General features: G+C 53.1%; 1 protein-coding gene across 3 annotated transcripts in view; it reads right to left on the reverse strand.

Annotated features, from left to right (window-relative positions):
* Positions 1 to 16,948, reverse strand: part of ASTN2 (astrotactin 2) — a 542,812-nt gene that overhangs the window by 35,669 nt on the left and 490,195 nt on the right. The window contains exon 20 of one of the 3 annotated variants that reach the window (XM_034793416.1): positions 16,215 to 16,599. The exons of the other annotated variants lie outside the window; for them this stretch is intronic. Within the exon in view, the coding sequence (XP_034649307.1) occupies positions 16,557 to 16,599 (43 nt within the window). The 3' untranslated portion in view covers positions 16,215 to 16,556. Of the gene's footprint in view, positions 1 to 16,214; positions 16,600 to 16,948 lie in introns of those variants that run through there. 3 annotated transcript variants of the gene reach the window in all.

Genomic DNA, 16,948 nt, shown 5'->3' on the forward strand with positions numbered 1-16,948 from the left:
AGAACAGACCACGAATTGGAGGGTGGGGGAAAACCAATCTGAGCTGAGAATCAACTCTTGTGTATTGGGGGAGGGTGGGGCGTGGGGACATAGAATAATTGCTGGAAAGTACAACAGACAACGAGCGGGGAGGGTCGACAGCAGCTACCTGGATAGGAAAGGCTTTCTTGCTAAAGGAAATGCAGGGAAAGGCGCAGCACAGAAAGAAGCTGCTGTGTTTGGCAGTGTAATGAGAAGATGGTTAAAGCACTGGTGTGAGACTCCAAAAAGGTGGGTTCAATTCCCTGCTCCCCTGGGTGACCTAGGACGAGTCACTTGGGGCTTGTCTTTGCTGCAAAATTAACTCAAATTATAATTCAAGTGGTGCCTCATGTTCACACCGCTCCCCAGCTGCTAACATGACCACCCTGCAGCGAGGACACAGGTTAACTCCACTCCAAGGGCTGCTAGTCCTCCAGTGCCTTCCCACAAGTCCCCCCACGTGCTCAGGAAGGACAAACAAGTTCTCTACAGTTCACAAGGGAAGAAACATGGAGCGGCTCCGCTTACTGCAGCGCAAAGCCCCATGGGACGTTCCCCCCAGCACCACGCACCAGGGAGTGCGGCTCCAGGGCGGACGCAGCAGCTTGAGTGGTATTTTGCAGTGTGGCCGCTCTGCCTTGAACTAGACTAACTCAAGTTCATTTGCAGTGAAGACGCAATCCTCTGCCCTCTGTGCAGCAGTTCCCCCTCTGCGAAGTGGAGATAATAATCCTTTCGATGTTGCCTATCTAGTTTGTAAACTCTTTGGGTCAGGGAGAGTCTCTGACTATGTGTAAGTGCAGCGCTTAGCATAATGGGGCCCTGAGCTTGGTCAGTGCCTTTAAGCACCACTGTAATGATAAACAGATGGTAAAAACATGCATCTCTCTCATGTATCTTGCTGAGAATGAGGCTAGTACATCTCACAGAGTGCTGCTCGTGGGGTAATCTGATTTCCCCCCCCACTCTCTTCTTAATAAAATCTTGGCCTGAAATTCAGCCATTTGAGTCCGCGACCGTTCTGAGATAGAGTCACTGGCGTTCCCCCTCAGAGGGCAGACGACGTGCTGGGCTCTTGTAAGAGGCGGTTGGGAAGAGAAGGGTACCAATCCTGCAGAATCAACCCCCACAAGAAGGGCCACCTGGCTGTTGATCAGCAAGAGGCTGAGGGAAGGCAGCTGGCCATGAAGTATGATCGGAAGAAAGGAGGCCTACACTGATCCCACCCTATGGAAACCTATTGCAGGGGATGTTGTTTTCTGCTGGATTCTACAGGGTGATCCAAATAAAACAAAAAACATTCCCCATTTCTGTGAAGGGTGGGGTTCCCACAAAAGCTGCAGTATGCATCCCACAATGCAAGAGATGCCAGAGATAAGGAAACCTCAGAATCCTGTAGTTCATAACCCCTCCCACCCAGCACCTGGATTCCTTCCAGACAATGGCTGTCGATCCCCAACAGTTAACCAACGGGTCACGTGAGGGGATTTTCTGACTCTTGGCATGAGGGAGCTTTTTAAATGCAAAAGGTAACGACCCCACAAGGGCACAGCCCCTGGGCTACCTCTAGGGGAAGGCTTTGGGTTCTTTCCACCAGGCTGGGTTCTATGGAAACCCAAGGGCAAAGCTATCAAGTGGAGAGATCAAGATACAAGTGCTCTATAAACCTTCCTTCTTGGTCCCCTCCCTTGAAAGCAACACTTTTTAGCTCAGCTACGGGGCACACTCACTGTGCTTGGGCTTGTTACAGCGTACAGCAGTGCCACCAACACACTGGCATGGCACCTCCTGCTGGTCAGTCCGGGAATTAGTTCCTCCAGCTCAGGAGCGCCCTCCTCTGGTCAGTCTCACCCTTGGTTACCTGCCCTGTTGTCTCCACCATCTCTGGCTCCATGTCCCTCCCAGATCACAGTGCCCCTTAACTTGGGGTGCTACCCCACAGCAGAGCCCCCACACTTTGGGTCTCCCCACCTCAGGGGAACCCCAACCCTCTATACCCACCTCGCCTCAGTGACTACTGCCAGTTGTCAGCTAGCCCCTTCTCTCAGGGGCAAACTGCAGTCTGAAATGGCCACTCATCACTTGCCCTGGCTGCCTCCCTGCAAGGCCTCAGCCTGGGAGGTCGCCAGGCCAGAGCTCCCCAGCTCAGCCTGCCCTTTCCCAGCACTGCTCTGTCCAAGATACCCCTGTCTCTACCAGGCAGCTAGGTCCTTCTTGCTCCACTGCTGGAGCAAGACTGACTTCCTTTGCCCCAGGAGCCCTTCTTATACTGGCCCAGCCGGGCCCTGATTGGCTGCCTCAAGCCCGCTCGTGATTGGCTCCCCGGGACAGCCCTTTCCCAGGGCTGTTTTTAACCCCTTCCAAACCAGAGCTGGGTGACTGCCCCGCTACACAGCACCTCATTGATCTCTTTAGGTTCCATATCCCTGTTGGTCAGGATCGAAAAAGGATGGAAGGGAGAGAAAGAAATCGGCTCCTGCTGCTCCCTGAATCTGCCATCCCAGTGATGGTGGGGAGGCTGTGTCTGTACTTGGTGCTAGGGGTGTGACCGAGCTAACACGCTAAGAGCAGTAGTGTGGCCCTGGAAGCCCAGGCAGCATTGAGCGGTGGCATGGACTAGCCGCCCCGAGTACGTCCCCACTGGGTCCAGGCGGGTGCGCGCTCAAGGCGGTTAGCCTGTGCTGCCACCGAGACACTTCAATGTTTAGCATGCTAGCACAAGGCATGCTGGGAATCACACCCACAGCCCCAAGTATAGACGCACCCTGGGAGACAGAGCTAATTCCCCTCTTCGTGTCCCTGATTCCGAGGAAAGAAATCAGCCATCCTGCCCCCAGTTCCAAAGTCCCAGTGACCCAGGGCTGATCTCCCTGGAAACCATCTCTCTAATCCCCTCTGGTACTGCTTTCCCCAGTGTGGCAATGTCCAGGACCGAGCAGGAACCCCTAGGAACGCAGACCTTCCTGCTCCCTGCGTGCTGGAGGGGACCTGTGTCTGGGGGCTGTTCTCCCCCAAAGAACCCCCCCAATTAGCTCATATTGCTGCTGGCAGTGCCTTGTCATGTTACCTTGGCAACCCACCCGGGGTGCTCTAGGTGGCCTCATTGAAATCAATGGCAAATCTCCCACTGATTGCAACGGGGCCAGGATTTCACCCTAGGGGAGTCTTGGCTAAGTCGTCTTTCCCTTTTCTCTCCGTCTTGCAGATTTTCTCCTTTCTGACCCCTGGTCCTCAGGGCCACTGGCAAGAAGCAGATCATTTGTCCCTCATCCCTCACACTCGATAAGGTTTCCATTTCCTGAGTGTGTGCGTTACATTTTGAATACGTCCTTTCAGAAAAGCTTTGCACCACTGATTAAGAAAGAGCAGAGCGGGCCTCCCCAGAGAGGGGCTGGCGTGTTACACAAAGCCCTCTGACGGAGAGCAAACATGGCCCAGAGAACAGCTCCTTGGCATGGCAACAGGAGACCTCGTCCAAAAAGCAGCCCTGACACGAGATAACATTAATGCAGCTTATGCCGAGGGTCTAGGGCTTTTGGAGTTAAGCTTGCTCCCTGGAGCAAGAGTCTTGGTCTTTATCAATTGCAAGCAGCCCACCATGTCACAAGGATGTTCCGAGAGGATAGGAATGGAGCTCTGGAGATAATGGGCACGGCTGGGAAAGCAGGGTCATGGTGGCGTTTGGGGATGCCCAAAGGGGAAGGCAGCTCCGCTCTTGCAAAAGGGTTTACTTCCCTCTCGGAGGGCGGGGAGGGGCAGGAAGGGATACAGTCGTAAAGAGGGGGTGATCACTTTGTGGTCTATGCTCTGTGTTAACTTCGCTGCCCTCCCTGTGCTGCTGCGGCCTCCGAACCACACTGAAAAGCCAGGATTGGATGGGTGCTCACGCAGAGGCGAGGGACCTGCGCGCAGCTATGCAGCTCTCCCCATGCCGGAAGGAGGAGGCCGCACCTCGTGCCAATCTCCCCTCCCTGCCCTGGAAGGAGGTGGACGTGTCTGGTGCCACCTCCCCTCCCGACCTCGGAAGGAGGAGGCCATGCCAGGTGCCACACTCATACTCCTCAGCACAGCAGGCTCTTCTAGGACCTTTCTTCTTGCCCCGCACACACTGGACACAGCTGCAGTGTCCTTTGCCCCGCCCCTTCAGAAAGGCTGCCCCAGAGCACGGAACCTAATGCCAGCAGTAACAGCACACCACACCTACATGGTCAGGGCTGGAGCCGAGTGGCTACTCCCAAGATGAGAACTCAACACTAAGCCACCCCATGGCAGAGACAAAGTGCTGAATACAGAAGGTGGCAGAGCACAGTAGGAGGGAGCAGTCCCTCAGATGGTCTGCCAGCCCCAGCTGTGAAGTGAGGACCCATAAAACCCTGCAGAGGAAAGACAGAAGGAGCATTAAAGAGTAACCATGGAGGTACAGAGGGACAGTCCTTTGTCTCCCTCCTTACCTCTTGGCTGCTATCTCCTCATTCCTTCCCCTGGCCAGGTCAATGGAAGCGAGGGTGGTCAGCAAACGTGCTGTTACTGTGCAGATACTGGCATTATACTGACCTCCCATGGAGCAGATGGGGCTGGGCTGCGTAGCTGCTCTCTGCATTGCCCTGGTTCGGTCTAGTGAGGTCCTAGCAGCAGCTCAGATGCCATTTGTTGCACGTTGCATTTGTTGCCGTTTGGCAAAACACAGGGCTACCACTGGGTTACCACTGCCTGATCGCTCTGTCTCACAGATAATGGTGCACCGATCAGCACATTCAAGCACCAAAGCATCATTACAACTCGGATTAAACCCCAAATGAAGTACTTTGGCAGGAGTCAAATACGGTCTTTGCCCTCTACCGTCAATGCCACCATGATGTTCCTGGGATCAGCTGCACCACTAGAATCCGGGCTTGGCTCTGTACGCTGCCCCTAACACAGTCACCACCTTGGCTTCAAGCTATTTGCAACCGCCTTGGCAGAAAAATAAACAATCATAACTAGCCCCCAGCCTGATGGATATCCCCAAGCCTCCAGTCGCGGCACCCTGAAGGTTACACGCTAACAGTTAAGCCATTAGTCAAAGGTTACAGCCTATCTGCTTTTCACAAGTCTAATGCCGGCATCACTTCGAACCACATGCGAAAGGCATTAAAGTGCAAGACACTGTACTGAGCAGGTCTCCAGAGAGGTCACTTTTAGTGCCTTCCTCTATGCGGGGCGATTCATGGGGCAAAGCAAGGCTGCGTGTGTACAGAGTAGAGATGGTTGTTCAGCGTGAAGGAGAGGGAAAAAAAATCCAACCTCTCTCTCCTGGAGCACTTGGGAAAGAAGGGAGGCCAGAGAGACCTTTGCAGTTGGCTCCACAGCAGAAACGATCCCATATAACAACGCTATCCATTTAACCTGTCGACTCTTTGTGGAGACTGGGCTCTAGGGGGGTTTGCTGCCCTCGTTAAACTGGGAAATCTCCACCCCTTCCAACCCGACAGTGGTGCCAAACAAGAAACAGACACTCAACAGGTTGCAGCCCCAGGAGATCAGCTTTCCTGTCTGCTTGGTAGGGCTTGTTCTCATCCTACAGGGTACTCGGTTTAAATCCAGGCTGTAGCCCAGACTGGGAACGACTAAACAATGTTGCCACGTGAAGACTATAGAGCGGTTTATGTGCATGATCCAGTGGATAGGGCACTGGACTGGAACTCAGAAGACCCAGCTTCTATCCCCAGCTCTGCTACTTGGCCTGCTGGGTGACCTTCAGCAAGTCACTACATCGCTCTGTGCCTCATTTTCCCCATCTGTAGAGTGGGGAGAATGATACTGAGCTCCTTGGTAAAGCACTTGGAGGGCTGCAGATGAGAAGAGCTAGGTATTGTTATTGAATGAGTTAAGGGGTCTCGGTTCCAACCAGGCCCTATATGTACACCACACTATGGGCTCCTGGCTGGCAGTCTGAAGCACAGGGAGTGGGCTCTGCTTGTATCGCTCCAGAGGACACAAGCAAGGTGGTGTGAGGGAAGCTTGCACCGCTGCTACTCACGCCCTTGACAAGCACTGATCGGGGGGCTTCCGTCCCCAGGTTTGGTACTCTGGCACCTTTTGCCAGCGCTAAATTCACCCCTGACAATGATAAGGAAACACGTGCTTTGCAGAGGCTCAGGGCTTCTCTATACGGCAACTTACGGCGGGGCACGCCAGGGTGTGAATCTACAGCACTAGCTTGCTGCGCAGGAACGTCCTGTGTGGACCCTGTGACAGCTGCACTCTGGGACTTTGCTGGCGTGCCCAAACGGGCTGTTACGGCCTGCAAAGCTGGTGCACTACAGATTCACACACCCTGGCTTGCTGCACAGTAACTTCTCAAAGTCCCGGATAGGGAAAGTCTCAATGTACGTGCCAGCCCATCCCGTGACAAGGGGCCTCAACACCCCGCCCCCCAGAGCTAGTATGCAACAGCTACATAAGCTGGAATGGCAGAACAACGTACAGCCCAACATCAGCCTTCGAACCAAACTCTGGATATTTCTACTGCAGAGCCAACAGACTGCAACATGGATGGCATAGAGATGGCAAGGGCAGACGCTCACATCTGGATGGCACAGGGAGAGTTGGGGAGATGCCCACATCTGGATAGTACAGAGGCAGCAGGGGAGAGGCCCACATCTGGATGGCACCAGATATGGAGTGGAAGAGATACACATGTGGCTGGCCCAGAGGCAGCGGGGAAGAGGACCACATCTGAATGGCACAGAGATGGGACGTAAGAGGCCCATGTCTGGATGGAGAAGATGGAGGAGAACAAGGTTGGCCAGGGGGAGCTCTTTTGGGTGGTGGCTGAAGGAGCGAAGCAAGTACTGTATGTACCAGGCAGGCAAGAGAAATCCAGCCAGGCCTGCAGTGTCCTTTACCCACCAGCCTCTGCCCCCCAAGCCCTTCATCAGAGGAGGGAATGCACTGAAAGGTTAACAATTGGTGAGAAATTCTCACGAATCTGACAGGCGGGCAGGAGAGGGCGGGGAAGGAGAAACAAATAATAAAAACAAAACCCCAGTAAGCATGTTAGAATTCGTTTGAAGTCCGGCAGAGCTTTCAGGAAGGGTTATGTACAGCTCCCAGCCTGCCGTGAATTACACATTCCTTGCAAGCAAAGGAATCTTCTCGGATTTGAAGTAAAACAGATGTTTTTATTCTTCTTGCTCTTCTTTTTTTAAAAATCCTTTCTTTATTGAAATGAGAAGTACCCAAGGAGCATCACCGAGAGCCCTACCACACCGAACGGGGCTGCAGGGCTCCTGTCCAGATGTTGCCACCCTTCTTCACAAAGCATAGTGTCTCACTAGTCACCGCCAGTGAAATCTAGGGGCTAGGCTGTGGCTTTAGACACAGCCCTGAGCAGGGAGCAATGCATATGCTGCCCCACTCCAAGAGCAGCCCTAGGAGACACCTTCCCTCAAAGATGCCCCTGTGAGGCACCGTTCCTAGCCTTGCTTCCTCCTGGCCCCAGGCAGGGGAGTAGCGATTTGCTAATGCTCCATTCCCGGCCCCTCCTCAATCACTCTGTGCCCACCCGCTCTGTGGGGGATGCAGGGCCTACCCCCTTCTGCACATCCCGCTGCGAGGGAACCTGCACTGGGGTGTTTGGTGCGTGGGGCTCTTCCCCGCACCTCACCCTTATTCCCCCGCATAGGTGAGCAGCCCGAATCGCAATCTAGCTCAAGAGGAGTATTCGTGGCGCACACCTAAGTACCTGAGTATTCCTCAGCACACCTAGGGATGGCAGAATCTGGCCTGTGGTGGGTACAAGCAACGGGAATGTCTCTCTTCTACCATTGTAAATTAAATTGATTGAGAGGCCATGTGGTCTAGTGGACAGACATGGCATTCAGGACTCAGGAATCTATTCCTGGCTCTTCCAGTGACCTGTGGTGTGACCGCAGGCAAGTCACTTTGCCTCTGGCTTCCCACTCAGTCTTTGTGTTGTCAGTTTAGACTGCAAGCGCTCTGGGGCAGGGACTGTACAGCCGCCTAGCACAAAGGACTTCCAATCTTGAAGGGCCTCCAGGGGTTAAGTGATACGAACACACAATAGCTAGTAACCAAGACATCCAGATTTGTTTGGGGATTTTTAAAAAAAATTCTTGCTCAGTTCTTCATTGGTGGCACAGTGGGAAGCTTTATACAATGCGTTCACGTCTCCTCGGGACCCGCTCCGACTCCCGGCGCTGTCTGGCACGTCACACAAGAGAAAGAAAGAAACGAGGATGAAGAAATTTCTGTCTGTCAGGAAGACCCTCCCCCTCCCCCCCCCGGAGAAACAGCATTGGAGCCAGCAGAGACATTTCATTCTCTTTCAGCCCCTCATTCATGACCTTCCTAGTGGTTCTGTCAGTGGACACAATTCCATAGCGTAGCTAGGAAGTCAGAGCTTTATTTGTTGTTCTCCACTATTTGTTTCGGGGAGGGGCGGGAGGTTTCCTCTGGAGTCTGCTAACGCTCATGAATTCAGGAATAACAGTGCACTCTGCATCTTGACTGCTGTATTTTCTGCTACTGCAGAAGAATATTTCTGGATCCCCCCCATATCTCTCCCACTTCTCTCACAAACCTCACCCCTTCACCTCTCCATGCCTCTCTCATCATCCTTCTTCCCTCCCCTTGCCATACCCCTCTTCCCCCCTTGTCCTTAACAATGTTAAGGAATCATTTTCTTTCCTATGGCCAGGTCTCCTCTTTGATTGCCCTGCAGTGAATAGAGAGAGTGCAAACCTACCTCTATCACCATAATCCTCACCCTCCTGAGCCTATGGGAAACTCTCCATATAAGCCAAACCAAGCCACACTGTTGCCTGATCAGATAAGAGTCCCCAGTAAATAACCTTGAGGCTAGAGGTCAGAAGAGTCAGGGATCCTGTATCAGAGCCCAGTAATGATTTAGGCTTGTGCAAGAGCGGCAGATGACAGGTAGGGGGCCCAATCCCTCTCCACCCCCACAGTCCTCTCCTTGGATTGCTCACAGCTGTTCTGCCTTAAACTGGTTTTACACCAGAATAACTCCCCTGGAGTTACTCCTGATTTCAGGTGAAAGAAACTCAGTGCCACTTGCCTCATCCCCACCCACTCACCATGCTCTGCGTTTCCAGGCCCGGAGCTGGGGCAAAGCCCCATGGACAGGTGTGAGATAAGTAATACAACACTCCACTGTAACCCAAACTCCCTTTCCCCTTCCCCTCCTTGCCCTGCCCGCCCACACCTCAATTTCATTATCTTCCATCTGGAGCTGTCTATCGCACGGGTTTTTGCCAACATAAATATTTAATCCCGGCACATTGCACAGAAAGGCCCTAGTGGAGTTAACACGCCAACTCACGTTTCCACTTTGAAAACAACTCCGCTGGTGGCACCGCAGCAGGCATAATCCAGGGGTAGGGTCAGAATCGCCTGCAATGGACCTGGGGGGATTGGCTGGTCAAGGCTGACTGGGGTTGTCTGGAGTGCTGCACAAAAGCTGGGGGGGCAGGGATTGGGGGGGCATGCATGAGGGTCTGCTGCAAAGGGGTGTTCTGCAGGAGTCGCTCCTGGGCAGGCTCTGAGCCCATGTGCAAGAAAAACATCAGCCGCCAGCTACTCCCCTGGGGATGGCACGAAGTGCAGTAAATATGGGATGGCCATGGGGTATGAGCTAGGGGAACCAAAGGTACTACTCTTTGACGGCTTTCAATAGCATTCCGGCGACATGGTCCTCTGCAGCGCCCTTGAATGAGATGAGAGCAAAGAGCTCGGAGAACCCCATCACAGCTCATGCTCCCACACTATTCCCCATAGCGACTCCTGCTGGATGAGGCTGGACCTAGAGCAGCTGGGAGCTCCCGCCCCAGCCGGTGCTCCTACATCGTTGCTTTCCGTGGCTGCTGCCGGGTGCAGGCAGGGTGCCTGGCACAAAGGTAAACGGTTCCTGACAAGACACAGGACAATCCTAAACCAACTGGCATAAAAGCGAATGGTGAACAGTGATACCCCAGCCCCGCCCGTGGCACTGGGTTTTAAACCTTGGCTTTCGATCCCAGCCCAGAGGGGCACTCACATTAGCCGAGGAACCACCTCTCCTCTTAGCTCCTCTGCTTTTTCCTAGGCACTGCATGGGCTGTTTAAAAACAACAATAATAATAATAAACCTCAGCCTCTCAGTCAGAGCGCAGGGCTGTGGTATGAGGACCAAACACAACAAAATAATAGCAACCAAATGTGCTGTGGAAGCTGACCAGATCGACAAATGAAAGACAGCTGCGGTGTCCGTGCTGCGGACACACCAGCCCCTCTCACATACGCGCGCACACACACACACACACACACACACCTTGCACTACAGCTGCCCCATTCAGGTACGCTGCATGGCAATAAAAACCGAGCGATACCAAGTCTCTGAGCCTGGGCCAGCTGGCTCAGGCTTGCAGGGCTTGGGCTGCAGGACTGAAAACGGCAGTGTAGATGCCCGGGGGCAGGCTGGAATCCAGGCACTGAGCCCCTCTCCCCTTGCGGGGTCTCACATCCCAGGTTCCAGCCCAAGCCCAAATGTCTCTACTGCAATTTTATAGCTCTGGGGCCTGAGCCCGGAGAGCCCAAGTCAGCTGACCTGGACTAGCCACATCCATGGTGTAGTGTAGACATACCCTTTGACACGGATATGTCCCCGTGCCCACACACCTAATTCTGAGTGCTCCTGTACGGCCCCACCCATACACAAACGGGCTCTCAGACGCGCACACCTCTGCACAAAGGGCCAACCGATTACACACAAATGTACTCCTCTATCCACCCCTACAACTAGGCACAAATGCACACACCCAGCCACACACCCAGTCCCTATTTATACACCCCAACATGTACACGCACCCATATTCAGTCTGTATGTGTACATATGCATGGATGCATCGCCATCGATTAACATACCTATGTGCAAACCTGCACACACACACACACGTGCGCGCACACACACACAAACACACAGCATGCACACTCCCACAACACACCAGCACTCAGAGTTACATACAGCCTCCTCCCACATACAGAAACTCCATTGTCCAGTCACCTATCCCTATCCACACCCACACAATACAGACATCTGTGAGCTAACCCCTATCTACACACCCACCACCCACCTGCTCTCACACTTGCATACACCCCCTCAAACACATGCACAGCCACCTGCCCTCTCTCACAGGGCTGCAGGTGTCCGTGCCAGCACAGGAGCAGCGCCCCAGGGGAACTGCATGCTCGTGCAAAAATAAATAAACCCCCAAACAAACCCCAGCTGAAAGCAGTAAGGACGAGAGAGGATGGCTGGGTCACATTGATAGTGATTATGTGCCTCTGAGCCAGGCTGCGGCTCGGATAAACACATTACAGAGCGCAGGAGTGGACTTTATTAGATTACCCGGACTCTGTGTTCTCTGGTTTGTGAATGACTACAGAGAACAAAGATGTGCAAAAACAACACACAACCCCCTCCCCACCCGCTCCCCTTCTGGGACTGGACTATGCTTCCAAATCGCTGCTACCCCCAGAGAGCGTGTGAGGAGGGGAACGCGAGGAGGCTGGAGACGAGGAGCCCGAATCTCAGGGTGAGGGCGAGAGAGGGAGGATTGGGAAACCTCACCCCGATGACTGCAGGGTGCCTGTATTCACCAGCCACCCCGCCCACTGGAGAGGACGCAGAGATGAAAAATCCCTCCTCTCATCCCTGGAACATTGCCAGCTGATGCTACCTTCCCAAAGGCAAACCCGGCCGCAGCACCCCAAAACTCTGCCTCTATCCCCTCCCCTCCCCCGCCCTTTTGTCTGCCAGTGCTACCGGGTACGCGTGGCTGACATTACAGCAAGCGCTTCACTCTGCATTGTCACTAGCCCGCACTCATTCTCCTGGTTTCAGGTGGCCCCCTCGGGCTGCAAACCGTTGTGGGAGTGTGGCCTGGGCAGAGGGTGGGGATAGAATAAAGACCAGGAGCCTGATTCTGTCCGTAAATCTGAGGTATCTTCACTGATTTGACGCGGGTGGGGTTACTCCAGAGTTACACCACTGCAGCTGAGATCAGCCGCAGGCCACAGGCAGTGGCTATCTTGCCCTGGGAGCAATGACTGGATTTTCCACTGTGATCCCAGCTCCCCAGATAGCGTTCCTTCCCTCTCCAGCCACGGAGGGGGGGATACTCAGGGGGAGGAAGGCAGCGTAGTTAAGGGCCTTGGGCAAAATTTGTGGCTTAGGAGTCTATGTCCAATTGACTCTGTCCCACCTTAGCCACACAAACCCCTAGCCACCCCGCCAGCAGGCTTCGACCGGGATGTGGGAGGGGGTAGAGAGAGGAGAGCCCAAGCTCCAGAGCCCATTCTATCCTTGCCCTCTCTCCGCGAAGGCTGCTAACCAGACTAACCAGAACCAGGACGCTCCTTTATTCGCAGGGCTGGCAAGTTTTCTGACCCGGGAGCCCAGCATCAGGGACTGCCAAGCACTCTCCGCCCTGCGTCTAACAATCCTCAGGGCAACTTTCACAGTAGCAACAAAATAGGCTTGACCCTGTATTCTTCCCCCTGGAGACTGCGCTGCAAAGCACAGAAACAAGTGCGCCCCCAGCTAAGCATCTCGATTGTGGGGGCTCTTCCAAGCAGGGTCTGCAGCCCTCCTGAGGTTGGCCCATCACCAGCAGTGACCCTGGGCGTGGATGCCTCTCTTTGCATGGTAGGGTAGGGGTTATGGGGAGAGCGGAAGAGCTCAGCCCAGCTCTGCCTCCAGAGTACGCAAATGCCCTCAGTTACACAACAAAAACAACAGCCCATTGATGATCATGTCTCTTGTTTGAGGAATTTCCCCCCCCCCATCCTCCCTCCTCAATATGCCTCCTAGTTATACAAAGGAAATATTTGGAGGATTTTATTTTGCAGTCCTACAGCCCAGACAGACTGAAAAGAGAAACCCACAGGAGATGCAATCCCAGCAAGAATGCGCCCCGCCTGGCTGTGTACACATCTCTTTGTGGCGGCGCCGCAAAACGGAGAGCTGAACCGATTTCAAAACCAGGACAGTGACATGGTCAGAGGGGAGAAGAGAGTAACGCCAGATCTCATCTATGAGGAGGCAGCAACCTGGGTCATCCCTGGCCGTGCGATCGTCCGAGTGCTCCAGACATCTAGTGCTGGCAAGAAACACTGCAATGCCCAAGGGAAACCCAAGGTGATACCGTACTGTAAGTTGCATTTCTCCCTGTGAGTCAGTATTAAACTGATTCTCCAGGATCGTGCTGGCGGAGGGGCTGATTTTCAGCTGAGGCAGTGAGAGCTTCTGTTCATGAAAGAGCCCATAATAACACCTGTCTCCGCTCATCCACAGCTCTCAAAGCGCTTTACAAAAGGGGAAACTGAGGCACAGAAAAGTGAAGTGCCTTGCACCAGGTCATTCCGTGGCAGAACTGGGAGTAGAACCCACTCCTCTTGAATTTCAGGTCAATGCTCTAGTCATTAACCCACACAGCAAGAACAGAGGCTTAGCCACAGAGACCTGAGACAGAACATTACATTCCCCAACCCAGAGCTCCCCCTGCAGGGTCATTTCGATGCAGAATTCTTTTGTGTGGTCCCACAGTGTATGTGCAGCCTTGCTGTGAGACCTCAATCGGCTGCTGAGGAGAGAGGGTTTGGACAGGTTGAATGTCCTACAGTCGAGAGAGCAGAGCCCCTTTCCTCTCCTCCCCTGCCCCCGGGTCATGGTTCTAATCATGTTTGTTCTCCACTTGATCAGAGCGAGCAAGATGTGCTGCCTCCTGCCTTGGGGAGCTGGGGAGAATCCCAAATGTCTGACGGCCCTGAGCTCAGCCAGTCAGGACCATCGGGAGCTGCCCAGTGGCCAGCGGTGACCACACTCCCTGCTGGGCTGCTCCTAGTCCCCCCGGCACATACTTGGGTTGTGGGTCTCTTCAGCTCCGGAGGGAGCAGGGGAGTTCCTCCAGCCCAGCAGAGTTAGAAGGAGCATCGGTGGGTTCTGGAGGTCCCATGCTGTGATGCACGGCATGGGATGGGACAGGGAGGGGCAGATGGGGATCCACAGATAACAAGTGATGTGGTTTGGATCTTCACTCACCGTGCGGTAAAGCCAGGGCCAGGAAAGCTGAACACAGAAAAATGGGCACTGGTTCAGGGAATGAGTTTGGGCAGAAGGGGGCGTGTCAGGAGGGGGGTGGGGGGCACCCGGCCATGCTCTCAGGTGTGCAGAGGGGAGAGCGTCTGAGGATTGGCCAGCAGCAGTTCCAATGCTCGAGGCAGCGGGGGATATTGACTCAGCAATGTACCCCTTGAATTTGGGCTTCCTTCCCCCCCCACTCTCGCTCATCCCAGTTTGGAGGTTCAGGTATCCACAGCTGGTCCGCCACCTCGCCCCGGAGAGGGAAGCAAATACACTGGCTCACCCCTGGCTCCTTCCAAGTGGGCTCAATTCCCGCTCTAAGCAAGAACCACCCCTGCCCCACTCCTTTTTTAAGAAGCATTTTAATTATGACATACGTTTTGGCTCTGTGGGTTTCCGGCAAATGCCAGGGTATTTTCTTTCCCCCTTTTCATAACAGAAACCATATTGCTGTGTAATCAATTCATCTTGCTCCTGAAGGCTGGAGGGGAGTGCGCGGGGGGAGATCAGAAGCAGAGGGGGGAAAAAACCTAAAGGTACCTCATCTCTTTCCTCAAAGAGAAACAACTTAGGCGAGTGTTCCTGACCTTGGCTGTGTAATGTGGCATCAGATCTCAGGCGTCTGGCAAGCTCAGAGACCATAGTCAGGAGCACAGTGTAAACGCATGACTAGAGAGAACTGAAAACTGGTTCCTTGGTTATCCACTGAAAACAGCACCTGTTGGGCTAGGTGGGATGTCCATCAACATCTACATGGGTGGAGCTCATCACACATGCCGACTGGGTGCAATGCACTCGGTCCACATTAAACTCCGAGGGCAGGGATTTGATCTTGCTCCAGCAGTGGTGAGGATGTGTCTAAGCAGAGAGGAGAAGCCAACACATCCAGCGTTGGGAAACCTTTTCTAAGTGAATGGATTAAAGGACCATCAGATTCCAGTAAACCCCACTACAGTGTGAAGAATTCAGGATCTTGTCTCGGACACCATAGATGATAACTGCCCCCTACACACTTTCAGCTTTAAGACCATACATTGTGCTCTCTAAACCAGATTTTCAAACATTCTGCACCCATTGAAGCACCAAAAAAGTGGCCAGATTTTGCAAAGAGCTCAGCTCCCACCGTGGCACTTTGGAGCAGCTTTTGCAGAGAACTCGTCATTCAACATGCGCTGGACATGCTGAGCTGGGAGTTGAGCGGTTTGCAAAACTGGCCCCCAAAGTCACATTTTGCCCTTGGATGGTCATGCAAAGGAGCCTCAGTTCCAACTGCCTTGCAAGGGCGAGCCTGGCGCATAGCAATGATGGACGGTGGAATGGCTTGGATACAATCAGGACTAAACAAAAGCTGCATCTGAGTCTTTAATGAAGTTCAGAAAACGTCCAGATAATGTTACCTCCCTTTAGTTTTCATTTGGTGCACATGTTCTTGTGCTTCCCCGCTGTGAAAGGACTGAAATACTAAAGCAGGAAGCACCATAAATCTTAGGCAAGAGCCCGTTCTTGTGAGATTTCTTGCTAAGGAACCAAACTTTTGGGTACTTATCAACGGCGATCATTGCTGAGGGTACTCAGGGCATAGTTCGGGGCGATCACTGATGGAACAATGTTGAGGAAGCTGAGAGGGTAATGCCCACGGAGACGGTGTTCCCATCTTGTCCAAGGAAAGGACAGATGCACCAGTCAATCTTACGTCGTCATGTTGCCTTCCAGTCATTCACTAATTAACCCTCACAACACTTGAATGTGAGGCAGGTAAGTTTTGCCATCTCCATTTTACAGATGGGCAAACTGAGGCACTGGGAGGTTTAAGGCAATATTTTCCAAAGTGTTCACTCCTGTGGGGTGTGCCTGCTTTTGGTTCGCCAAATTTGGGCACCTTGGGCTTGATTTTTTTCAGAGGCCTTGAGGATGCACAACTTCAGTGGAGGTCAATGGGAGCGGCGAGTGGCTGGCACCTCTGAAAATCGAATCCTAGGGAGATCTCAAGTTAGGCACCCAGAAATGATTGGCTACTTTTGCCCATTTAAGCCCCACATTAGGCTGTTGAGTACCTACAACTACAACGGGAACTGTGGGGACGCCGAACCCGTGAAAATCAGCCCTACTACAGGTGCCTAAAGTTGGGCACTGCAAATTAGTGAACACTTCTGATCATTTTGCCCGTCAGTGACTTGCCTCAGCAGCCCCAGAGAATCGGAGTCTAGAACAGGAGAGTTTCAAACCCAATCCACCTGAACACACTTCCTCCAAAGCTTTGACCCAAACCTCATGGAAGTCGGTGGAAAGACTTGCATTGACTCCAGGGGGCTTTGGATCAGACCAAGAAGGTGATGGAACGGCTCAGAAAAGTCCAGGATTGATTAAACATGGGCTCTCAGTTCCCCTCTCAAACTTTCCAGTCCAGGATTAGAAAAAGAAAAACAGGCAAACTATATGGAAAAAATAAATAAGAGAGTGAACGTTCTGTTAAGGTATATTGGGAAGCAGCTGAGTCCAGCAACCCCCTCCCAACTCACCCCCTCTGTGGAGGATTCCTGCATCCATCTCTCCCCTGCAGCCCCCAAGATAACCACACTGGCAGACTTGGAAACATTTTTTGTCTTGAAACCTTGAGTTGTAAGAATGGCTTGCACAGCTGGGATGGGTTGTTCGTGGAATCAAACCCTGATAAAAGGCAGCGGCAGGGCTTGGAAAGGGTGCCTACGACGTAATGCTTTGCGTAAATGAGAGATTAGGAGAGAAATATTTTTTAAAAATAAATAAATTAAAAGAAGAATA

Source organism: Trachemys scripta, chromosome 17 (assembly GCF_013100865.1).
Source record: "Trachemys scripta elegans isolate TJP31775 chromosome 17, CAS_Tse_1.0, whole genome shotgun sequence".
Lineage (NCBI taxonomy): Eukaryota > Metazoa > Chordata > Testudines > Emydidae > Trachemys > Trachemys scripta.